This window comes from Sinohyriopsis cumingii, chromosome 12 (genome assembly GCF_028554795.1).
Source record: "Sinohyriopsis cumingii isolate HCF-2022 chromosome 12, ASM2855479v2, whole genome shotgun sequence".
Classification (NCBI taxonomy): Eukaryota; Metazoa; Mollusca; class Bivalvia; order Unionida; family Unionidae; genus Sinohyriopsis; species Sinohyriopsis cumingii.
In genome coordinates, this window is record NC_142972.1 from 100,199,453 (window position 1) to 100,226,865 (window position 27,413).

Consider the following 27,413-nt stretch of genomic DNA (forward strand, 5'->3'; position numbering starts at 1 on the left):
AGACACATATACCAAAGTTTTGACATTTACAAGAATATTCTAAGACCAATGCAAGCTAATTTCTGACACTGTTAAAGAAACAATTGACAGCCTATACAAAATGGATTTGCTTCTTCTTCTTTATGCAACTATCATTCCAATTTTTTAAAAAACATTACACTAAAAAGTCTTACTTTACATTAATACTTACTTTCAGACTGAGAGGCAGCCCTCTTCATAATTTGATAAATCGGATCAGTCGGTTTCAGACACTGGATGGGAAGCTTTCCAAGTGCATCAGGTATATCCAGTCTGCATCCACTATTCAAAAGAAGATGCACCACTGTCTCTCCAATTGTGGTGTGGACTTTTCCAGATCTAATCACTATATGGTATGGTCCATTGCCATAGGAATCAATAGCATCTCTTTGCTGCGGGACTGCTGAATACTTCTCCAGTAGATATTTCAGCAGCAAAACAGAGCCTTCAAATATATGGCATGCATATTCTGTATTGGCTATTTTTTTCTCTCATTCTTGTGTAGTTGCAACTGAATTTTAATTCTAAGATTTAAGGTAACCTGTATTAAATATGTGGCTGTTGGTTCTTGCAACAGTACTTGTAACACCTTATTGACATTAACATGCCAAGGACATGCGCAATGAGGCTCTGACCCAGGCTATTCTGGGTGGGTTTCGAACCAGCAACCCTTGGATTATTAGTCCAATATTCTACCACAATGTCTATCTCTTTCAGGAAATCTAATTTAATTTAAAACTGTTAATTCATTTATTTTTGTGAGTACACTGTATATTTGTTTTTAGTTTAGTCAAGTCTACTATATTTTGTCCATGCTTACCCTTGGTTAGGGAATGGGTCCTATAGTTTCCACAGATTGAAAACTTTTCTTTGGGTCCTTAACTGTTTGGTCAATGAAGGGATCCCATGGTTATCACAATTTGATAAATTTTCATTGAATCTTAAATTAACTGGTCAGGGAAGGGATCTTAAGTTTGCACAGATTGATACATGTTTATTGGATCTTTAATTAATTGGTCAGAAAGGAATCCTAAGTTTGCGCAGATTTATATATGTTTATTTGACCTTTAATTAATCAGTCAGGCAAGGGATCCCAAGTTTGCACAGATTGATACATGTTTACTGGATCTTTAATTAGCAGTTTGTAGTGACAACATCAATGTATACCCCATGAATGAGAGTTCAAAGAATTCAGCCAGCGTTAAATCTTATGTCACAGTCAAATTTCATGTTAGTGCCAAATTTTCCATCTATGTACTCTTATAATAACTGAACTCAACAACAAAACTTGTTTAACCAGATCATATTTAAATGTACACTGGTATGCTTGAAATCAGCATTAAAGAAAATAAACAGCATCATATAACAGCATAGCCTTCACATTTTCTTGACGTAGAAAGCTCACATTCAAAGGTACAAAGCTGTTTTTGATGCAACAAAAACACTGCAGAATTTCAAACACACACAGATAAGGTTTTACAATAAGTACAAGTAAAATGACATTAAGGTGACTGTTGTGTTGATGAGAACACGGCTTAGAACATTTCTATACTATAGTCATGAATGGTCAGTTTTCATACTAGCTTGTTCATGAAGCATATGTATTGATGTGTTATATTATGCTTTTATGTAAAAGTCAGATGAAATTGTGGCCTTCTTTTTATTTAAATTACTGACTTTAATTTTTGGTAAAACAATTTTCTTGACACATCTAAAAATGCAATTTAGTTTTATCTTTTCATAATAACAAAAGAAGATAAATAATATATTTTGCACAGACAACAAAAGTTACATTACTGCAATATCTGATGAAGATAGACATTAAACCTGTTTTAAGCGCTACATCAATGCCAACATGAACAGGTGGCTTCTTTAGTCGAACTCCTATCTCTTCGATGGAAGCCCCATTCTTTAGCATATGGACTGCCAACTTGATTCTCCATTCATCCGTCCCAGAGTCAGGGATATTGATAAGGAAGTTGCCCACACTAATGAGTTCAAAGGTGCATCCCTTTGCAGCCCCATCTAGTACACTACTAGGCCCACTGAAATTCATGCAGTAAAAATGAAATGCATTAACGATTTTCCAATCTTGTCTGCAAATAGTTTAATTGCCACAGATTTACAATATTCATAAACTCTGCAATAGTTATTTGAGGTCAGGATCCAACCCATTCTGAATTATACACCACCTTTCTTTCTCATAAATTTAAAATTAAAATTAAAATTTAGTTCAAAACTACTTAACCTATTCAAAAGTTAAACATTTTGAATTCCACATTCCTCTGTCTATGCAAATTAGAAACAATGGGAGTGTAATGCTGTATTGATATGGGGTGGGGGTGTTGGAATGAGCAGTCTAATGTGCCAAATGTGGTGCAATGGCTTTATGAAGACTTTAACACAGTATGAAAAAGAAAATCAGTACATACCATACTTATTCTAATAGACGCCCCAGGGTGCAGTTTCCAAAGGGGGGAGCATTGAATAACATACAGAACTGTTGACTGAAAATGCCATAAATTAAGCTGTTTTGATTTTTCTATCAATTGTTGGATTACTTGTGTACTATTTTGATAATCTAGACATACCTTAATAGAAATATATGGCTCTATAAGCCTCAATAAGGTATGAATTTGGGGGAGGAGTTGGGAGGAATTGGGGGGTATTAGAAGGAGGGCTCCTATAAGAATAACTACAGTATATACTGTATACGATCTGCAAGATACTCAATGCTAATATAAAATTCTCAAGCCATAGTGACAAATCCTCTGAATCATGCACATAAACTCTTGAGTGTGGATTTTTATACTTTTTTAACATGTCAAATTTTCCACCTTGCTCAGCTGCCCATACGTTGTACACTGGGTCCATCAAATCTTGTGATCAGCTGCCCATATGTTGTACACTGGGTCCATCAAATCTTGTGATCAGCTGCCCATATGTTGTACACTGGGTCCATCAAATCTTGTGATCAGCTGCCCATATGTTGTACACTGGGTCCATCAGATCTTGTGATCAGCTGCCCATATGTTGTACACTGGGTCCATCAAATCTTGTGATCAAAGCCCATATGTTGTACACTGGGTCCATCAAATCTTGCAATCAGAGCCCAGTACACTGGGTCCATCTAATCTTGTGATCAGCTGCCCATATGTTGTACACTGGGTCCATCAAATCTTGTGATCAAAGCCCATATGTTGTACACTGGGTCCATCAAATCTTGTGATCAAAGCCCATATGTTGTACACTGGGTCCATCAAATCTTGTGATCTGACCCCAGTACACTGGGTCCATCTAATCTTGTCATTATGAGTCTGGGCCCCTAATATTAAATGCACTCAACCCCGAAGGCTAATATATGAAATCATCATTAATTGTTCCATACTTTTGGGAATACATAACAATAATAACTCTTAACAAGGTGAGTTTAAAAATGCCTTCAGCTGAAATACTGAACTTTTAGGTAACTGTAACCCTAACTAAACCATCTCATTTTGACATTTACCCCACCCTAAGTTAAACTTCAGGATTCTCTGAACTACAAGATTTTCCATTAGCATGAAACCATAGATGACAACATTACCCTATGACTGATTGTATCTTCTCATAAGGATTTCAATTTCATTTTAGCTGAAGAAATATATATATATATATGTGTGTGTGTGTGTGTGTGTGGTTTGTGTAGCACAAGATAGAACTATACATTGGCAGCTAGCATGTTTGGTGGAGAAGAGCCTGGGAGGTACAGCCAGCCACAGGAAGCTATTGGCAGGCTTTCTTCAATACCCTTTTTGGTCAAGCCTAGGCTTAAACCCATGTGAACGGAGATGACATGTCAATGATCAGCACAGCATTTTAGACTATTCACTCACCAAGCACTACATAGCTTCATAGTTCTTGTTGCATGTCCTTACTTCAACTAGCTCAAAACCAAATACTAACTTTTCTCTAATGTTTGCTCACATAATGTAGTTGACATATATAACTGATTTTTAAGAAAAAAAAAAACAGCCAATGGTGTTATTGCAAGGCTTTGCCTAATGGATGTATAGTAGTAGTATACTTCAACTCACCAGGTGGCAGCATCAAACCGTAAATTTATCCTTATGATTTTTTTATCAATTTCCCCACAACAATTTTGTATGTGAGTCGGGGGTTGTTCTTTTATATTTTTAACAAACTATATTTCCACAGTATATCAAATGTATCTATTTATAATGCCAATCAAATTACTCAAATTAAAAAAAATGCATGAACTATTGGTCACATTAACCTAATTTTTTATTCAAAGGTGTTTTACTGCTCATTCATAGGTACAAGTCATATATAAAAACAGTAAATACTAGACTTGCTTCAACAGAACTAAAATGTTGGGGCAGACCTTAAATTCAACAGAAAAATATATTTCATTGTAAGCAGGGAAAATAAATGTTGTTTGATAAATAGCTTTGAAAGAAGGATATACACTGCAATGTCTATAATTACAGAAAAGAAAATGAACTGATGAAAAATGTAATTTAATTAAACTGTTTGATGAAGTTCTAACTAAAAACATAACAGGGTACAATATGTTTAACCATTACATCACATGACAAGTCATATGACAACAATGTGACTTACTCATGGATTCCAAAAACTAAAAGATTCACTCCTTCCCAGTTGTTTGCATTTGCTAGCATCTGGACAATTTTGGATAATACTTCTGGATCATCAGGCAACTTAACAACTGCTAAGGTCTTCTCTGCCACAGCTGTAAGACATAGTAAATTTCATTTTCTACGAGGATTGTTCAGTTGTCTATCACTGCATGTCTCCATACTTCCACCCATCATTCTCATCTCTTTTTTTCTAAATACAGTCAAACTACCAACTGCAGAAGCCAATAGGAAAAAGTAAAACTGGACTTTATACACAGGTGCTCCTATCAAATGATTGTTTTAAGTGTTCTTTTCATTGAAATCATAAAATACATGTATATGTTGTCCTCTCCCAATTTATATTTGACACAAGACTATTGGATTCTGTTCATTTTAACCCATCCAATAAATTAAATCACAATGGACTTTTCACTCATTAATAATATCTGGATAGACCAGCTTACATTTGAACCCCGTGACGAATAGGAAATCAAGCCAAATGACTTTTCTTTGTGATCCAACTAAAACCTGGGTTGTCTTTACAGACAAATTTTAAATACTGCAAGACCCCTGGTCATAAAACAAAAGGATGTCGCAAATGTCCATCCTTGTTAACAAGTCAAAATTTCACATTCAGCTGATGATATAGGATCTGTTGGTACTTATACTTGATCTGTGATGCACATAATTGGCTATGTTTTTTTGCAATATCCAAAATTGTCATTTCCATTATGAATAAGCTTACAGACACTAATATCTTTCAATTAGTACATTGCCATTTACCATCCATGCATAATGGTATGTGCTAATTGTTGATCCAACCTGATAATCCCCACACTGCCTTAACTGTTAATCTTTAAGGTAGCTTAATTTGTTATTTAGCCTGTAAATACCTGAACATAATTTGATTAACATAGGAACCTCATACATTTTTGGGATGAACCATTCCTTTAATAAATGTTCTCTTTTTCACATTTCTAAGTGTCCTCATGTCAAGTTTAATGTTTTTTTCCTGTACTTGCACCCTTAATGTCAGTGTGAAATCTCCAAATCTTGCATATTTAACTTCATTTACCCACATCATACTGATTTAGCATTTTATCAATAAAAAATGGCGAAAATATTTGAAAGCATGAAATAACCGTTATCTGTAATATATACAGTTATTTAATGTAACGAAGTTGTCAAAAAAATTGTCATATTTTACTGAATAAAACATCCGTCTCCTGTGACTATACCTATGGCTAGACAGATTCAATTAATATTAAACTAGTGACAAACTTCTGCAATAATATAAATGCTCAGTATTATGTGTAAGGGATTAAATCATTTTTGAGTTGGATCATATTATTCCAGTAAGTAAAGTGGGGTACAATGATAATGTGCTAAAAGCTAAAAACAATGTTGATCAGAGATTATCTGTAATTAACTAACTTTATCTTTTTTTCAGACCAGACAGCAGAAAAGTAAAATTGTTAGAGGATGAAGTTTGTAAGTTAAGGAGGAAAATTAACTGGAGGATCCAAGATGGAAGAGACATTAAGTTGTGACTGCTGCAACAATGTTAAAGATCCAAACAGTAATCGGATGGAACAGCTTAAGTTGCAGAAGGAGACATTCAGTAGTGACAATGGACAGGATTTGATTAAATTATAGACCCTGAACATCTTCACAAAAGAGTTATCAGACAGGTCAGTCTCTGGAAGAAGATTGGTCAGGAGAAACCCCAGCTGAAAGACAGCCCCATGACAATGAAATATGCTTCAACAGTTGATTGCAGGCAACTGCCCCAATATCTCTTGAACATTTTCCAAAGAAAAATTACAGAACATACAAAAAGTGTTGCTAAGGGTTAAAAAAAAAGAATATCACTTGTCAGTTTAAATTTATCTGAAATCAAATACAGTTTTTAAGATAATATGTTGCATTTTATACTGTATTAACCCCATCCCCCATCTAAGGTTATTGTATGATTCAGGATGAAATAGGTATTTGTGACTTGTCAGGTAATCATATTTTGTTTTATAGGCACTGTTCATGAAGTCATGAATCATTGAGAAACTTTGTTCATCATAGTTCATGAATATGTTCTTGCACTTGTTCATGAATGATGATGATCCAATTTGTGGACTGTTTTCAGTTCATGCACATTCTAGAATAATTCATGAACCTTTTGATGAACTTTCATGAATGGTTCTTGAACCAAGTTCATGAACAGTTCATGCCAGTTCATGAATTATTCATGATCATTTCATAGGGGCGTGACACTTGCAGCTATGGGAACACATAAAGCTTCTGCAGCCTTGGGTAAGCTTGCAGTGAATGAATAAATTTGAACGATGGAATTAAACTTAATGTTTTGACGAACAGATTTGTTTTCCACTGCATTGCAAATATAAGATTACAATATTTAATCATTAAATATGCAGATTACTTCATTGGAATGAAGTAAAACTTTGCAATATATTATGATAATATGGTCCACCAGGAGCAGTTGAGTCTAAAATGCATTTTTGGACAGGGGCCTTCATACTCCCAGACACCCCCCTTCACATTTTCTGGGTTTTTTTTGGAAGGGGGGAAAACACAATCATGTCTGATTTTTGAAAGCCCAGATGCTTGTAGCAAGAAATCTCTGCAAGCTTGCAACAAGCTAGTAACAAGCATGCACAAACCAGTAACAAGCTTGCCCAAGCTTTATAAATAAGCTTGTGGCAAGCTTGCTGCAAGCTTTTAAACAAGCTTGCAATTTTGGTTTGGGAAGTGAAACATGTTATATTGTTTCAGGTCTAGCCAGGTATCTGGAACATGGTGGCAGAGTTAGATTAGTTTGGAAGCTATCAAGTTGTCATGTTGTGATACTAAAGTTTCATTAAGACATAAGTGACCAGGATTAATGTATATATTAGGACACAATAAAATAAAAAAAAAATTCCTGTCCCAGAATTTATGGTGAAAATTTAATCACCTAGGTCACATGTCCCAAGACTTAAGAAAAGAAATAAATGTGTAATGAAATTGTGCCCCCCCCCCCCCGACTGCACATTGCAATAAAATAAATATAAAAAACTTATTTCATAAAAGAAAGGATAGAAACAGACCTTGTATTGTTATCATTTAGTCCTTTTTCATCATGAGCATTAAGGTGGCGCTCACCAGATAATATGTACTTTTGAGAGAGTGACGTATGTAAGGTGAAGTAGTTCACATTTAAAACATGCACAGTGGAGAGAATGTTTGCATACCTCTATGCTACATTAATGTAATGTGGATGATATTTCTTTTGGATATTGTACTTTTGGAAATTTTACATGATTTAAGCACACTGCTAACTAAAATGACTGCTCCCTTGTGTTAAAAAATCAGTCTGAATTAGTCTAAAGTACACTATACATAGCAGCTATTAAAATAGGGAAAATGAATTTTGCCAGACTAGACAATACCAGCTTCTGAAAGTGCAATGAATGAATTACCAAATATATAAAATGTAAAAAAAGTTATCGGCTCTTTTTTATACAATTTACCTCTGAAGTTCAGGAAGTGAAAATGACCAAGTAGAGCTAGCACTTTTTTGAAAGGTGCACATTTGAAGTAAGGCCAAGCTGTATACTCTATAACCCATAGTACACCCATCAATCATAAACCAAAATAAAGGGAATTAAAGGTTCTTTGCATTATACCTAAGATATACAAGGTCTTTTTTAAATAGCCAGTATAACCAGTGAGGAAAGCCGGGGACATTCTTTTTCTTTAAAATCCTAACCCTATGCAAAATGCGAAACTGTATAGCGCCACCTAAAGAATAAAATATGTCCATGAGCACTGTATATGTAGAATAGGCTTCCATACATAGCGTGTATCACTTATGTCCGATAACACACGACACATTCTTCATTGAAATGAACATTTATAGAAATAAATCCTGTTGGTTGTTCTCAGAGGTTTGAATATGTTGTCCGACTGAAAATTGGATCCAGCAAAATTGCAAACAAGAGGGAAATAATCAACTGACATCTTGAAGTCAACTGTCACTTACACAAGACACAGTGCTAGGTGCAAAGTAACCAAGACTGAATAATTTCCGGGTCAACTATATGACAGTATCTCACAAATAAAAATCATTATTTGAAAACACATTCACTTGAGTGCATGTGACAATCTTCTCATTAGCTTAGGTTGCACAAGTATCATTGAAGCAAGATATTGCTGTATATACTATTTACCCACAAACATCAATACCTGTTTGTATTAATTATAACTACAGATGCCAAAGCACATTGAAGCCTGAGTGGTGAATAAACACAACTTGCACCAAGCAGTAATCACATTCTTTGAACTTTCTGACCATACATCAAAGACAAAGGTTATTTTAAAATTTTCATGGGTCAACTTTGCTGCCTAAAGCTTGTCAGTTTGAATTTTAAAATTTGTATGAAAACTTAATTTGTTAAAATTAAGTTTTATAAATTTAAACATACTATGACAATTTATTATTTGTTTTACACTTCAAACATATTTTCATATAGAACTTCCCTTGTATTTAACTAATTGTACTGCATTTAAAAATTCACACAACTAAAGAAGATATAACAAAGTAAGTTATGTTTTCTCAATAGCACTTGTCCCAAAACTTGGACCCTGTGCAACACCAGCACTACACACTTTCTGATAGTTTTCACCCACCTCGTTTGATATGAAATTTAAAAAGGCTTTATATATGAAGTTGAAACAGAGTGGCATACAAAAGTAAAGTCTGGCTAAAAGTGGCAATAAATAATTTGGCCTGATAGGACTCAGGTCATAATTATGACTTCCAGTTCAGTACCCACAATTACAGACACGGTATATTTTTTGAGCATTTGTTCTTGTCTCATTTTGTTTTGAGAAAATAAATATGTATTCAGAAAATAATTCATGATAAATGATGTCTACATCTTTATTCCTTAGATTGTAAAATTTTTCCCTTTCCATAAATTTTCTCCTTAATATAGATTTCCACAGGACTAAATCCAGATTAATCAAGTTGTCTTTAAAGTTGCAAATAATTTTACAGTGTTCTACTGGTGTGTGTGTGTGTGTGTGTGTGTGTGTCTTATTACAAAGTGATTTCTGACTAATTTTATTTTTGACAATTTTAATTTCAGGGGTGGTCAAAACTTTGTGACATCATATATGATGGGAATCTGAGTTTTGTGATGAAATGTGACAAGAGAGGAGGGTGGTTCAAAAATGCAGAAATCTTCTATGGCATCATATATGGATGGTCCCAAATACCTTATAATAGATACGAACCAGAGGTAGAATAGTTGAAATATTTGGGCTTCATCTGAAGACTTGACTCTGTCCATTCATCCACCCATAGTCAACTAACATCACTGCTGTACATCAGCATGCACCCACCCACCCTAAATCAATCAAGTCAAATGCTTCACTGATGTACATCAGCATGCACCCACTCACCCCAAATCAATCAAGCCAAATGCTTATTGAGGTGAAAAGGTCCTAATTGAGGTTTGTAAAAAATTCCACCTGTTACAAAAGCATGGAGTGGTATGTACTGTAATTGATCAGCCAATCAGAAATGACCATGCTGTGGGTACATGACCTCATGACAAAAATATACACAACTCTACTCTCTTAAATTCACATTACAATAAAAGATATAGTCAGCAAGGGCAAACTTACCCAAATAGATGGATGTAATCTTTCGTTGTTTGTACTGCATTCAGAAATAAGACTGCATACAGCATAAGGTTTTGTCCAATCAATTTAAAAAAGTTATCCCTTTCACACACCAAACCTAAATACTTTAAACCAGTACTTCAACACTTCTTTATTATATATTAGAAAACTGTATGTATATGAAATTCTGGTACAACCATGTGAAAGAAGCTTGCATTTTAATCAGCATGTATGAATGGAATGGTCTGACACCTGTCATGCATATCTTTCTCTACATAAATCAAGATCTAAAAGGAGAACTGTTTACCTGCCTAAATAGATGTTGTCCCAAGACCAATCTGTAATTGTAGCCCCAAGTCCTTATATTGCCATACCAACACTGACAAGTGGTCTAACCTCAGTAGTTTGAACAAAATCACAAAATATACAAGTAGCAATTTCTAGCATCCCTGATCCTATAATTAACTGAGTCTCCCATTACCACGACCACCACATAAATCATTTTGCATTAATTAACTGATGCAGTGTCACAATTCCTGGCAAAAAACTTCATTTCTTTTAACACAATATCATCTTTTATTTGGAATGATATAAATCTCATCGCTGCCCTCTATTAGTCAACAGTTCACCACAATATTTAATGGGATTCTTAGTCACATAGATGCTTGAGTTAACTGATGTACATTCTGCGAAAGAGCCCTCTCTGCCTATAATATCAATGTATTTCAGTACAGCCCGTATATTTTTTGCGTGAACTATTCCAGTGAAGCTACGGTGAGATTACAGCAGTAGACAGCTCTGAAAAAGTGAATTACATAACGAGCAAGAAACATATCTTAACATACCGGTTTCCTTCACTTGCAGAATGAGTGTGACAATCTCCGTCAAAAAGAACAGTGTGTCATTATTCCCTTTCGGATTCTGTTTATGAATTATCCCAAGACCATTGACAAAATATGAAAGAGCAGCTTCCACTCCCTGACACATTTTACTGGCAATCCCTGCTCTCCAATAACCCTACAAGGACAAAAAAAATAGAAACAAAGGTTGTAACAGTTTATCTTATGTGACTCTCTTGTTAATTAACATTAGAACATCATGTTTACCAATTAGTAACATCAGAGTGAAACAGTCTTTTGATATCTTTTTATAAAAAGAATATCTAATTAATACCTGTAATTTCATCAATTTCAATATATCTGAGATGAAATTTCTCAAATAAGAACATCTGCATATAACTTTCTGAATATGCTACTTTATATAAAATGTTTCAAGTAACTTTTTTTAATATAGTACTAATCTGTTTTTTGTTCAATACATTATCTGATGGTATATCTAATAATCTGTAATTTTTTAATACAATATTCCATTGTAAATGCAATGTTACAAAACTTTCTGAATACAACATGCTACTGTGTATCCAATATTACACATATCATTCTTTTTAAAAACAAAATGCCACTGTAGATAACATATCCATTTTTTTAATACAATATGGCACTGCAGGGCTGATCAAATTTATTTTCATCCACTCGTTAAGTGAAATGTGATCTTATTTTATTTTTAAGTTATTTAACTTTAATATGGTTTTTCCTAATTGAGTATTTGCAGCTGTAACTTCATGGATTTTCTGGATAAGCAAGCTAGTGTCATGGATTTTCTAGATAAGCAAGCTAGTGTCATGGATGGATTTTCTGGATAAGCAAGCTAGTGTCATGGATTTTCTGGATAAGCAAGCTAATGTCATGGATTTTCTGGATAAGCAAGCTAGTGTCATGGATGGATTTTCTGGATAAGCAAGCTAGTGTCATGGATTTTCTGGATAAGCAAGCTAATGTCATGGATTTTCTGGATATGTAAGCTAGTGTCATGGATGGATTTTCTGGATAAGCAAGCTAGTGTCATGGATTTTCTGGATAAGCAAGCTAGTGTCATGGATTTTCTGGATAAGCAAACTATTGTCATGGATTTTCTGGATAAGCAAGCTAGTGTCATGGATGGATTTTCCAGATAAGCAAGCTAGTGTCATGGATTTTCTGGATAAGCAAGCTAATGTTATGGATTTTCTGGATAAGCAAGCTAGTGTCATGGATTTTCTGGATATGCAAGCTAGTGTCATGGATTTTCTGGATAAGCAAGCGTCATGGATTTTCTGGATAAGCAAGCTAGTGTCATGGATATTCTGGATAAGCAAGCTAATGTCATGCATCTACATGCTTTATTAAATCCAAAATTTGCTTGAGATATTATTGATTAAATCCTGAGTCTGTCATTTCCATTGACAAATGCCTGTGCTGAATATCCATCCCATGCCAATCTGCAATAGCTAAACATATTTCCTTCAATTTCAGTGAATTCAAGCTATGGATAAACATCATCCTAAATGTGGCGTAAGGTTCTTTGTCACTTGGGTGATATTTGATCTTTTTTTGCTGCCGGAGAGTATGGTTTATGTCTCTTGAGTGAAATCGCTCAAGACAGCTTTCTGTTTAACCCCTCTACTGTTACATAAACATTCCTAATCTGAATTTTCCTTATGACAATTCCCGCAAAAATAATTGAGTAAACTCACTGTATTCAATATAGTAAATATCACCTCAACTGACAACTACTTCAAATAGAGTTACCATAATATATATTTTGTTGCTTAACTGCAAACGCCGACTGGTAATTAATTAATGTATTTAATACAAATGAAATTATATAACATAGTAATGAATATCCAAGATAATCCTATGACCTTGAAAAATGTCTGTAGCAAAGAAAAGCAGTTATTTTGTTTCAAGGATAACAAAAGTCCAGTAAGCAAAATACCCCTCAGACCATTCTTCTTGTGAGATCTGTGCAACTAAAGGAACAATATTCTTTGTTCCCATTCTGTCTTCTTGCAAGTTTTGATGTCTGTGATCAACCCTCTTTATACAATACAGTATGCCCTAATTGCAATAGAATGCTGTCCATGAAGCCACAGAATATAGTGACTTGTATCGAGACCATCTCATGATGAAGTAAATAATACATGTAAATTACCACCTCTTAATGAAATGGAATTCATGACCATATCCACCTATAACAGGCACTTTGTTAAGATAAAATGCATGATAACAGGATCTGTGTTATAAGGAAAAGGACTTATAATGAAAGTCCTTGTAACAGAAACTATATTAAAATAAAAGCCCTTGTAACTGGAACTGTTATAATGAAAAGCCTAATTAACAGGAACTGTTATAATGAGAGGCCTTGTAACAGGAATTATGTTATAATAAAAGCCATTGTAAAAAACAACTGTTATAATGAAAGGCCTTGTAACAGGAACTGTGTTACATTAAAGACCTTATAACAGGAACTTTATAATAATAACAGCCCTTGTAATAGGAACTGTTAAATAAAAGCTCTTGTAACAGGAACCGTATTATTATAAAAGCCCTTGTAACGGAAACTGTTATAATGAAAGGCCTTATAACGGCATGTTATAACATGAACTGTTTTAAAATGAGGGGCTTTACAACAGAAACTGCTATAAGGACAGGCCTTATAAACTGTTATAAAGAAGGGATTGATAAGGCCTTACAACAAAGTCCCTTATAGTGATGGAATGATGTAAGCTCTTAAATTTAAACAATAACTATAAACATCATCATTTTCACTAATTTACAAAACAAGTTTATTATCCAGATTTTAGAGACTATTGATTGGGGGTACGGGATACATATACACTGTTTGTATAGGTCCCCATGGACAATAATGAGCATATTTATTAGGGGTAGGGAACTCAGATACATTTTCTTAAAATGGATCACCGAGGACAAAAATGTCTCCCCTTCCAAATGACAAAAAAACTAAAATCATGCAAATTTTCCAAGTTAGCAACTTACTCCTGAAAACTCTGTTCTGAAACTGTTACATTTACTTTAATCCCAAAATGGTAGTCCTAAAGCCACATTCTTAAACATCCTAGAAAATTCCCAGTGATGAGAATACAAAACTCACCTTATGCCATAGAGGAGCCATTGCAATGCAGTTTTCTGCACTGTATAAAGCCTCCTGGTATTGTCCCAACTTGTAAAAACACAGAGAGCGATTGGAATGGGTTTTCCATATGTCTTCAACATGTTGATGGCAAAAATGAGACAAGCAATTGAGAACCAAGCTGTACTCCTTCAAAGCTTCAATGTATTTTCCTTCAACAACATAATGGTCAGCAATTCCTTGATGGTATCTTATGAAATGAGCCAGTTCTTGTGCTGTAAAACAAATAAGCACTCAACACACTTTAATCTTTTTTCAAATTTCATTCGGTCATAAAAACAAAAGATTTAAAAAATAAAAAGTTAACCAGGTAAACAGAAGCACCATAACATTCTGATTTTTGGAATTGCAATTGCAGTGTATAAAAAATAATAACTGTAGTTGAACTTGATTACAAGACTGCCATGACATTTAAGTAAACCAAGTGAACTACACATGAGTAAAGAGAGGCAAAAGACCCTTGTGATTTATACTCTAGGCTGAAGATTACTAAACTTTTATTTACTACAAAACATAAATCTTATTTGATCTGTTATTCATATCTTAATACACTTTATGACAGCCTAAATAATGTTGCAACATCATTCAAAGACTTAGGTCTAATTTTTGAGGCATCAGAATGGACATGGCTACACTTTTACTTGCATGAAATATTATTCTTTTCGAAAATAAAATCAACAGTTCACTGTTATAATTCTGTGTAATAAAATCAACACTTCAGTGTTATAATTCTGTGTTAAATATAAACTTACATTGGTTCTCATTTCAAAAGAAATGTGAAACTTCATGAATAATTTTGATTTTGTGTTCACAGAGTCTAAGCAAGGTTAAATGAGGTTCCTTAATGGTAGAAACTATTCAACTTATTACTTATCTCAATAGCACAATTTACATTGATCAAATGTACACTGAACTTATCTCAATAGCACAGTTTATATTGATCAAATGTACACTGAACTTATCTCAATAGCAGTTTACATTGATCAAATTTACACTGAACCTATCTCAATAGCAGTTTACATTGATCAAATGTACACTGAACTTAACTCAATTGCACAGTTTGATCAAATTTGCACTCAACTTATCTCAATACCACAGATTACACTGATGAAATGTACACTAAACATATCTCAATAGCAAAGCTAACACTGATCTAATATACACTAAACTTATCTCAACAGCAGTTTACACTGATCAAATGTACACTAAACACATCTCAATAGCATAGTGTACATCAATCAAATGCACACTGAACTTATCTCAATAGCATATTTTACACTGATCAAATGTACACTGAACTTATCTCAATAGCATAGATTACATTGATCAAATGCACACCAAACTTGTCTCAATAGCATATTGTACATTGATCAAATGCACACTGAACTTATCTCAATAGCATAGTTTATGTTCAGCAAATGTACACAGAACTTATCTCAAAAGAATAGTTTTAGTCTGATCAAATGTACACTGAACTTGTCTCAATAGCACGTCAGATTACATTGATCAAATGCACACCAAACTTATCTCAATAGCATAGTTTATGTTTAGCAAATGTACACTGAACTTATCTCAATAGCATAGTTTATGTTGAGCAAAATGTAAGTGAACCTGTCCCATCAATAGCATTATTTATGCTGATTAAACATGGAGAAACAAACTGACAACTTTAGAGCAAATGTTTAAAAATGAAATTCTTTGGCACAATTTAAATATATTTCAACCAAAAAATTGGGCATTTTAGTTAGTCATTTGGGGTAAAGGGCTAACATATGCTGGCTATCTTCCAGCTATGTAATTGTATCAAAAATTCCAACAACTTACAACACTGCATGAGGTGAGTTTCATTTCTTGGCAGAGAAAACAAGCATACCCAAAGGAATGAAATCATCAACATTGTCTGTGAAACCATGGCTTTCCCTTATTTTTTTAATCAAGAATAGTTGGTTGTCCATGAATCTTATAACTACACTGGTGAGATAAATATTTCCTTCCACCTGAAAACTTCAAATCAAAGAAGCAATCAGAGTATTTTGAATGGCACATTATACACATACCATATGTTTTAAAGTCTGCTTTGTAGAAATTTGATTTGTATGTGTACCAGTACATGTAGCAACTGTTTCTTATCAGTGACCTTGAATTTGACCTTCTAACACCAAAATTAAGTGTAAGCCATCCACAAAGATTGGTGTAGAAAAGTAACTTCTATTATTGATCAGAAACCATTTTTCCATTTTTGCTGAAACTTGTTATTCTTACAATCAATGACCTTGACCTTTTATTTTTTGAGCCATTTAAGGATAGAGTTCTTCCATCCACCAAGTACAAGCCATCTACAAAGATTGGTAACTGTAACTGATGGGAAACTCAAAGTATTGCAAAGCTATCATTTGCCTGTCATAATGTTCTTGCCTATTTGATCCTGAAGATTGTTAAGAACTCAAATTAATATGCCTAAATCATGTTTTATTCCTTCAGTCATAATGACTTTGACTGTTGACCTTTTGACCAATAGGTTTCTTCCTCACAACAAATGAAAGGGATCCACAAAGTTTGGATACTGTGGGTGGTGGAAAACTTGAGTTAAAATTCATCCACCACTAATTTTTTCAGGCACAAAGTCCTTGACATCTGGCTTCAAAATCAAGAAAGGTTCTTTTTTCCCCAAGTGTAATTCATCCACAAAGTTAGGCAATTGTAGACTATGGAGAACTGAAGTTAATATGCAGAAACCATTTTTCTTCTTTCAGTGATAATGACCTTAATTTTTGACCTTTTGGTCTCAAACTCAATATATTTCTTCTATATCCAAATCCTAAAAGGTTGGTAACTGTGTGGTAGTTGTACTTTTTTTAAATGTCACAGTGACCTTGAATACTGAGCTTTTGACCAGTAATTCGGTACTAGTTTTGCTGACATTAAGTGCAGATAACTGCAGACCTTAGATAACATGATTTATAGTGTAGAAGCCATTTTCATCTTTCAGTTTGTCACCTTGACCACTGACCTTTTGGCCTCAAAATCAAATGGGATTTTCTTTAAGTCAAGTGCAAGCCATCCCTATATTATAGCAACTGTACATTTTGTCAAGCTGAAGTAGTGTGCAAGAACCATTTTTCTTCTTTCAGTAACAGTAGCTTTGACCTCTGACCTTTTATCATCAAACTAAATAGAATTCTTCCATACCTTAAGTGCAAGTCATCCACAAACTGAGGGATCTGTAGACTGTGTAGAATTAAAGTTAATGTTCAAAAACAATTTATTTTGTTCAGCCAATGTCCTTGACATTTGATACATAAGAGTTCTTTCATGTATAAGCCACTGACCAAGTTTTGTATCTGCTAATGGTGGACAGTTCAAATTCTCATGCACAAAATGAATTTGGTAACAGAGGACAGACAGCAGGATATAATATGCTGGTCCGAGGGACTTTTCTTCAGGATAGAGCATACTATCTTGATATCTATATTGTGGATTTAACACCATTTTTTGCATACAATAGGCTATACATGTGTGTGTGTGTGTGTGTGATTTTAATTTTTAACATCGCTTTAACAATTCTTCAGTCATATCACTATCATGTCTGCAGTGTGGCAGTTTATAGTGATGTTTAGCACTGGGACATCATGCTGCAGACATGTAACATGATGTCCCACCCAGACACATTATCGTGACACCAGGCCAACCACTCCTAATATTACCCTCTTAATGCTGAGAACCAAGTGAGGCAGCTGCCACACTGCAGAGGCAGCTGCTAGTACCATTTTTATAAGTCTTTGGTATGACTCGGCCAGGGATTGAACCCACCACCTCCCACATCCAAGGCGGATGCTCTAACCACTAGGCCACTGGAGCGGTAGGCTACACATAGCAGTGTGTATAACTGGTGGAGGAACCACCTGGAAAAACCCAAGTAAGAACCACTGACCCAAAGGAAACTATTCCCAAACTTTCTCACATACCTACGTTGGACAACCCTGAGACTTAAACCCATGTGGACAGAGGTGAGATTACGGTGATCAGTAAATGTGAGTGAATTATACACTCAGCCACCTAGGACCCAGCTATCAATCTTGAAATTAAACAACTGTTGACAATAGGCAAAACAAGCAGCAAAATATAACATATACCAACTCTTAGGAAAAGCCCCAGGTAAACATATTAGATTGTCCCAAAGGTCATAATAGCCAGTCTCTACTATATATCCTCACATGCACTTAATAGGTATTGATCCTCAAATATCCCCAATAACATGGAACATATGCCTAATTATTTTGCCCTTTGTTGACATTAGTATCCTTTTCATCACACGCTATTTGCAGAATAATTGAAACAGATTTTTCCAATTCATTTTTATGACTGTACTTGTTACAAAGGCTACTGATACTGCAGTGTCCCTTAACAAAATCAAAGGTTTTTAAACAGCATTTATTATTATTACAGAATATCAATGATCTGACAAAGCTGTCCAGTGAATCTCTGAGATGAATCTTGAAAACTTTGTTCAGTGATTCTGCCTTGATTCATGACCTGGAAACTGTTCCTATCCCACCCTTAAATTATACATACTATCTTCATATTATTTTCATATTATACAGAGTCAAACCTTGGAAACACTCAAGCATGAGAGCTGCAGTGGTTCAGTGGTTAAGACATTGGACTGGAGACCAGAAGGTGTGGGTTCAATCCCCATTAACTGATACACCTGGATCTTAATCATCAGCATTGCTGTCTGTTGGGATCAAGCCGAAAATGGTGTCGCACTTCAGTTTTCTATGACTTCAATGAATTCTTCATGATGGAAGACAAACAGAATATCTGGGTACTTTTTTGTGATCATGGAGAAAACCTCAGTATATTAAAGAACACGCACAGAACAGGAGATCATATAGAAACACAGTTTTTGATGATTTCTCTTTGATCTGGTAAAGCATGGAGCATTTGATGTGCGAATGTATGCATTCATGTTGGAAATGCAATGAAAACAGAAAGTTCTCCATGATCTGGATATCAAATATGCACATCATGCTGAGAAACTATGTGCACAAAGAGATCACATGAATTGTCTGTAAAGTACATGTAGAACCTGAACATCATTGCAAGCACTTGAAACCAATTTATTCTGTAAAAGTAACATTATTATTTTTTTAAATGTTAACCTCAAGATAACCAAGTCCTTTCTCCATACTTTAAAAAACATTCAGACAATGTCAAATGTCTGAAAGTACCACAATCAGTAAAGACAATGTAAACTTAAACCAATTCTTAATGTGTATAAATTAAAACAGATTTTTAAAAAAATATAATAAAACAATTACACATACACGTATTATGAATCCATCTAATTGAATCATTGAAAGGCAACAACTTGGTCCTCACTTGTTTTTCTCAATATGCAGACAGATGGAACAGGCTGTTAATAATTTCAAACTGTCTTCATCAGTGGCATTCAACCAATCAAATGTCACTATCTGACTCATTCAGTGGGTGATTGACTGTTTTTTTATATCCTTTTATACTTTTGTCTTTGATTGCAAAGAAAATTCTTCTAGCCCACTATTTTTGTTTTAAAACTAAAAATTTATAACCAATAACATACTTTTTGAAATATATTGTCTGGATTTTCTGAGATTCATTTTGAGAAATTCTATGATGATGAAATTATTTAAGTCAAGATGAAGGATAAGAACTGGGTCAACCAAATGTGTTCACCTATCAATAAAGGCATCAAACCTATCATAGTCCATGTGTAAAAATTATCAATTATGAACAATGTGGTTATGTGTCTATTGTTGTATTTCAAATTACAACATAATCTTTTGGTTAGATCACAGAACTATGTCAATAAAAAAAATGTCTATGTGAAAGACATTGGGAGTTTCCAATTTTTGGCTTTATTTTTCACATGGAACTTTCTCAATAATATAAGAACACTTTGATCATACATTCCTGATAATTTTCACTCAAGCCACCCCTCACCAAAATAAACTACAATAAAATTATAGTTTTATACCAAACAAAATTTCAGGTCAGTTAAATAGCACTTGACAGGTTAATATAATAAATGTGTGCAAATTTGCTTATTCACAGCAGATTTTAGCCAAACTATAGCTAAAATAAGAAAATCAGTTTTTACAAAAATCAACAGAAAAAGTGATGTCAAAAACCTTCATGTTTGATGACGTCATTAAATACCACCTAAAATAAACCGCCAAAAATAAAAACATTTGTAAAGCTCTCAAGACAGCTCATTAATTTCATAAGTCCATATACAGGTGGAATGAAAGTCACAAAAAATTATTAAATGTTTATAATATGTAAATTTTGAAATCACATTAATTTTTTCACTTGAATCTGAACAGAACATAATTTATTTTATTGATTCAAACAAATAAACAAGTAGAAAAGTGATCAATTATCTTCATATTCAGATAACCTTATTCATGATATATATTTCAAATACAAAAATTGAACTTTTGGAAAGGGAAATTGGAACTTCTAATATTGACTTCAATGTCACATAATCAACCATCCTAACTGGAGAGAACAGAATATAAACTAGCTCTAAAATCTATGAATAAATGAAAAGAAACAAAAATGAAAGAATGAATACAAATTCATATTTGCTTGAAACAGTATTTATCAAATTTAAACATTTTTTACACAGTTGTACAATATCTAAGTAGTTCCTATCAGAAACTTTAAAAGTTTGTTAAAAATAACTTCTTAATAGAGTAACATGATCTACTGATATGCTTTTCAAGTTCTTGTAAACACAATATGTTTCATTAACTTTTTTAAATGAATACACAATATATTTCATTTACTGTTACACTGTCTTTTGTAAATGAAACATATTTCACTGGAAGGCACATGATCTGGATCACATCCAATAAATTACTGACAAAAAATTTTGGCTTATCCAAGTCAAGCTCTTCAACATAAGGGATCTCTCACAGTATTTTTATCAAACATATTTTTCCTTATGACCTTAAACACATTTTACTTCACTTCAGTACATAAATCCAGATTGGGTGGGTGGGTGTTGTCAGGTGGCTAGTTCCTCCCATTAAGTTGTGGTTTGTGGGTTGAAGAACATTTCTCAACATCCCAATTGGGTGGGTGGGTGCTGTCAGGTGGCTAGTTCCTCCCATTATGCTGTGGTTTGTGGGTTAAATACCATTTCTCAGCATCCCGATTGGGTGGGTGGGTGTTGTCAGGTGGCTAGTTCCTCCCATTATGTTGTAGTTTGTGGGTTGAACACCATTTCTCAGCATCCTAGTTGGGTGGGTGGGTGTTGTCAAGTGGCTAGTTCCTCCCATTATGTTGTGGTTTGTGGGTTGAACACCATTTCTCAGCAGATGATAAGCCATACATGGCAGCCAGTATATCTACTGGAGGATGAACCCAGAAGAAAGAAAAAAACGGGGAAGAACCATCAACCCATGAGAAGCTAGAGTCAAGCTGTCTCACATATCAACATTTGTTAAACTAGTACACTTTTAGGTTAAAAACATGAATGCTAGCCATCTGAAGTACGATGAACCATCTCTTCTGAACAAATCCTCTCAAAAAAAGACCCTGCATCCTGCCCTGCTTCTTGCATAATTCAGGTACAATATCCTGAAAAAGATCACAGAAATATGCACTATGTAATATAGTTCTGCTTGACAAAACAATGCATGCATTTAATTTAGTTCAACATCCCCAAATCACTTCACAAGTAACTGAAATATATCTGGGTGTTATTAATTACCATTCTTTAAAAAGATCCTAAAAGTTAGTTTTACCATCTATTTTGGAAGAGCTGCAACATCATATCTGTCAAACGTTCTGTACTTTTAACATTATTTTAATAAAAAATGAAAGCAATGAAATTACTCACTTGATACTTTAAAACCTCTGAAATACAATCACTGACATTTTTGGGATAAAAATGAAAATAGAAATAAAAAATATCAGTATACCAACATATTTACAACCTCTGAACTTGACCTCAGTTTAAGGTTATGTCATAAAGGCAATTGTAGAATTGGATATGTGAGAAGAAAAAAAGCCATAAGAAAAACAATAATGCGACTGACAAATTTGCAGGTAATTTTGATAATGTCATCATCTTATTGTTGATAACTGATAACTGCATCAAGACCTGAAATCTGGCAGGTGCAGCAACAAACAATAATCATCTGAAAAACAATTGTATCATTGATTCTGTGTAGCAAGATTATACAGCTTTCTCGTCTGATGAATTAAGCCGTGGGAGCAACACTGCTAAGCAACAATAAAGTATGCAAATTTTGTGTCGAACTGAAGCCCCGTAAACCAAGCACAATGCAATAAAAAATTTATTTTACTCACCAACATAATAAATCCATGATTTTCATATCAATCAATTATCTCCAGGGTTGTATCATCACTTGCTGCATGTGCATTGGTGTGGAATTTCCCAAATTAAGAAGCAAATTTGTGACTGTTTAAATGCTAAAATGGAGCCTGTACCACACCAAGGTAGTTCTACGTCTCCAGTAAATGGGTCCCTTTACAGATATTATAAGCTTATAAGAGAATGACGTGTAAATGAAGTTGTTTTCATTTGCAACATGCACTATGGAGAGTTTGTTGGCATATGTTACTTTCAGTCCTGTGGATACATTTTGTTCGGATATTGTACATATGGAAATTATTCACGATCTAAGCACACAAATAATGAAAATGGCTGCTCCCATGCACTCATAAAATCAGCCTGAATTAATCTAAAGTACACTATCTTCAATAGTTATTAAAATAGGAAGAATTAATTTTGCAAATATATAAATGTAAAAAATGTTATCAGCTCTTTTTTTTACAATTTAACTCTGAAGTCATGGAAGTGAAAATTACTGAACAGTTGTTGTTGTGGTGTTTAATGCCATTTTCAGCAAATGATAGGCTATGCATGGCAGCCAGTATTAATGGTGGAGGAAGAACCCGGGAAAACCCCGGGAAGAACCACCAACTGATGAGAAGCTACTGACATGCTTTCTCACATATCTACAATGGCTGAATCCTGGACTCGAACCCACGCAGACAGAGGTGAGATGGTAGTGATCATAACGGAGAGCGCTTTAGACCACTCGGCCACTCGAGGCCCCAAAATTACTGAACAGAGCCAGCAGTTTTTTGATAGGTGCACATCTGGAGGCCAAACTGTACACACTATAGCCAAAAATACACCCTTCAATCAAACACCAAAATAAAGGGAATTAAAAGTTTTTTTAACAACACCTAAGATATACAAGGTAATTTTAAAAAGCCGGTATAAACAGTGAGGTAAATCTAGGAAATTCTTTTTCTTTAAAAAAACAAAATTGAAAATTTTTGCAATTAATTTTCTTATTTTCATGTAATCATGTATGATGTTCTCATTGATAAAATGCATCAAAACAAGTTAATTATACATAATCTGCTCTTGCTTATGCAATTTGATTTGGGGCAGTATTGTGTGTGCAGTGACCTTAATTATAGGGAAAATAGAAGTCTTAGAACACAGGAGTGAAGTCAACTTAAACTTAAAGCTGTTGCATTACATGAAATAAATATATAGTGAAATTATTTCTTTTAATTCATCTGTAAGAAATAAATGATGGCAAAACAAAGTCACTTTCTTCTATATTCTAGTGTTAGAAAAATAAGCAAACTTTTGCCCTTGACCTTTGACCTCCAAAAACCTCATCTGTTACATCTCTTTTCAAACAGCAAAGTTTATATGTGACAGAGATCTTGGAAATGCCTAATTACACATATTTAGATGCAATTTTTTCATCTGGGACGCAGAAAATCACCCACACAGGAGTCCTCCGTACACACCTTTTTTGTTGCAAACAGGAAATTTTCACGGCACAATAAATATGTTCTAATCACTGAAAAATGAAACAATAATTTTATTTAAGTTTGCTGCTGACTTCCTTTGATCAAAGGTTGTTGGCTTGCTTTGATGAAGGTGCATGTGTTACTGAAGGCGCAGCTAAAGGCTCTCTTTGAAGGACCAAACAAATAACTATTTGTTATTGCTGCGGCAACATCAAATAATTGTAGAACACTGAAAGAGATTTTTTTATTTGCTTGGTATATATCAGTGCTTCAAAGGTAATCAGTTTTCTTTGAAGTTGCAGGAAAACTATTTTTTCTGTTACATTTTTTTTTATTGCTGTCCTCTGATTGACTGTAGACATTTTCTGTTCTTGCATTCAGAGGTGGTCGATTGTAGCTAGTCAGTTGCATGGCTATTTTGGTTATATTACAGCATACAGGATCTTAATTTTGGTGAGAGTCATCGTCAATGGAAGACGTACAATATGGAATTAGACCGTGATTATAGAGGCCAGTAAAGCCAAATGGCACATACAAAGCAAACAGGAAGAATATGTAAGCATTGCATTGCACCTTACGCCTTTGTATTTTTCAATTTTCATTTATCTTTCATTTATATCGTATTTTTTGCCTTTGTGTCCTTTTTTATTTTTGTATATTTTGATATTTAGGACTTTATCCTTGTAGGGTACTTAGTCATTATTGATCTGGGGTCTAAAACCCATTCATTACATGTCCAAATGTTGAGGAGTTAACCGCCTATTTATCTAGAGAAATTAAATCAAACCTTCGCAAAAAAGTAAATAGTGGTGTGTAATGTTAGTGAGGAAAGCTCAGAGATTACAGAAAGATGGACAAGATTTAGAGTTAATTAGTGAAAGACCGAGAGGTACTAAGCTGAGTACCTACTTCAAAACAATGGTGGAAAATAGAGTCCTATTAGCATACCACCACTCTGGATGCAAGTTATTGGATTCTGGAAATGTAACCACAGCACCTAGACAGGGGGAAATACTAACCGTGCTAAACATAATGGGCATAGCCATCAGAAAGATAGAGGGACTCCAAAATGCGGGATACAACAAATACATGTTGTATCCCAAACAGTACGATACACCGTTGCTGTCAATGGAGTTATTTGAGGTTAAGGGAGCGATAGTTCAAATAAGGGCTGCCACCCCCACCCTCTTCACAAGGGAGATTGAACCCAAGTTAGCTGAAGTACATGTTTCAGGTCTCCCACTTGAAATAGAGACACAAGAACTCATAAGCAAAGATGAATCTAAGTTTAAAGCCATTGTGAAGACAAGAAAAATGGCCACAATTTGGGGTTTTGAACCCATAAAATCGGGGGTTAGAATCCTGATCATGCCCAGAGAAGAGGAAAGAAAATTACCAACTTTCTTCTACATAATGGGGTTTCGCGTAAAAATGTTGGTACAAGGGATGTGATGATGATAGGAAATGTTCCAAATGCAATCAAATGGGTCACCCCCCAAAAGACTACAAACCAGCTGGTAATACCACAAACAACCACAACAACTACAAATACATACGCTAGTAAAGTTGCAACTAGCAACATACCTACAAATGAAATAGAGATGAATACACAAATAGGAAATCTCATTTTGTTGATAAGACAGGTGGGAGAGTACACAAACAATGCGCAAGAAAACTCCCAGCAAATACAAACTCAACAGGTACAACAGGATAGGAATGTTGTAAACTTAGAAGAATCCCAGGCAAATCCTGGGTGGGCTACAATCCTGAACCCAAAGAAAACAGGAAAATTCCAGACTCCCCGTAAAGAAACGGTGGAAACTAGCAATAGATTTGCCCCTCCCCCCACAGGAGAATGAAACCTCCACTCAGAAGGGGGATGACGTGAGTGAGGAGGTTAGTGAGGGAGAGAAGACAGACTTGATGGATTATCTCCCCTAACCCAATCTACACCCTTACCAAAAAAGAAGACTGAAAAAAAAATGGAAAGCTACAACAGTGTCACCCTCATCACAAGAGTGCTCTCTTTATGAAATTGAAAATGACACCCCTGAAACAGCTCATGGGAAAAATGAGGCCAATATGCTGAAATTCAAACTCAAAAGGAAATGACTAGAGCAAATAAATGAGTCAGACAGACAAAAGGGAGACAAAATTACAATGGATGAAAGCGACAATGACAACAACGAACACAGCGATAAATTTGAGACAGGAACTGAATATGACAGTATGAAGATGACACAAAACAGACCGGAAACACTATGGAAACTGAAATAGAAACGGATACGGAAAACATGACAGACAAAACAAACAGAAATGAAGAAGAATCCCTAGACAAACCAAATGACAGTACAACAGGGGGAGACCCAGTGCCCCCCCCCCAACAAATATAGCTAACTCATCTAAATTACCTACATAACTTCAGCTTCAATAATTTAAAATTAAAATTAAAATGCTACAATGAATATAACCATAAAAGCGGCAACCTGGAGAGAAGACAAAAATGGAAGGAAAATCTTTCGTTTACTGTCAATAAATGTAAATGGGATTAATAAAGAGAAAATTTTAAAAATAAGTGATGTAAGAAACTATGATGTAATGTTTCTGCAGGAAACACATAATGGCTTTACTAAATAGCTAATCACACTTTGCGATGAAAAAATGAATGGAATTGTATTACAAAATGATATTAATGGGAAAGATGTAAAAGGGGAATCGCCACATTAGTAAGAAATAAAAAAAGGGATTAAATGGGAAAGGAAGGAGGAAGGGGAATTTTTTAAAGGGAGGTTGATACATGCATTTTTAGAAGGTGTGCATTTTGTTAATACTTATATTCTGGCCAATAAATGCCACAAACAGCAATTCATTGAAAAGCTATCAAAATATATGGAGAAATATACTATGGAAGATCTAATTTTAGGGGGTGATTTAAATTGGGTAGGGGACATCATTGACAGATTAGGAGCTTTAACTACTAATGATTTAATATTTAAAGCAGAAATGGAATTTTTTATAACAAACCATAACCTGGCAGATATTTACACACGTTTAAATATGCCTAGAAGGGAATTCACTTTTGAATATAAAACAGTAAATGGGAGTAGACTTGATAAATTTCTTGGAACAAATTTTGAGAAACACATATATAAAGAAACAGGAATTATAGACTTTAAAATATCTGACCATAAA

At 34.4% G+C, this 27,413-nt stretch overlaps 1 protein-coding gene across 1 annotated transcript in view; it reads right to left on the reverse strand.

Annotated features, from left to right (window-relative positions):
• LOC149787091 (uncharacterized) overlaps nt 1-27,413 on the reverse strand; it is a 90,925-nt gene that overhangs the window by 32,302 nt on the left and 31,210 nt on the right. Inside the window, exons 3-7 of the mRNA XM_089976041.1 lie at nt 14,331-14,584; nt 11,186-11,357; nt 4,642-4,771; nt 1,846-2,063; nt 191-463 (exon numbers count right to left, since the gene is read on the reverse strand). Of these exons, the coding sequence (XP_089832167.1) occupies nt 191-463; nt 1,846-2,063; nt 4,642-4,771; nt 11,186-11,357; nt 14,331-14,584 (1,047 nt within the window). The remainder of the gene's footprint in view (nt 1-190; nt 464-1,845; nt 2,064-4,641; nt 4,772-11,185; nt 11,358-14,330; nt 14,585-27,413) is intronic.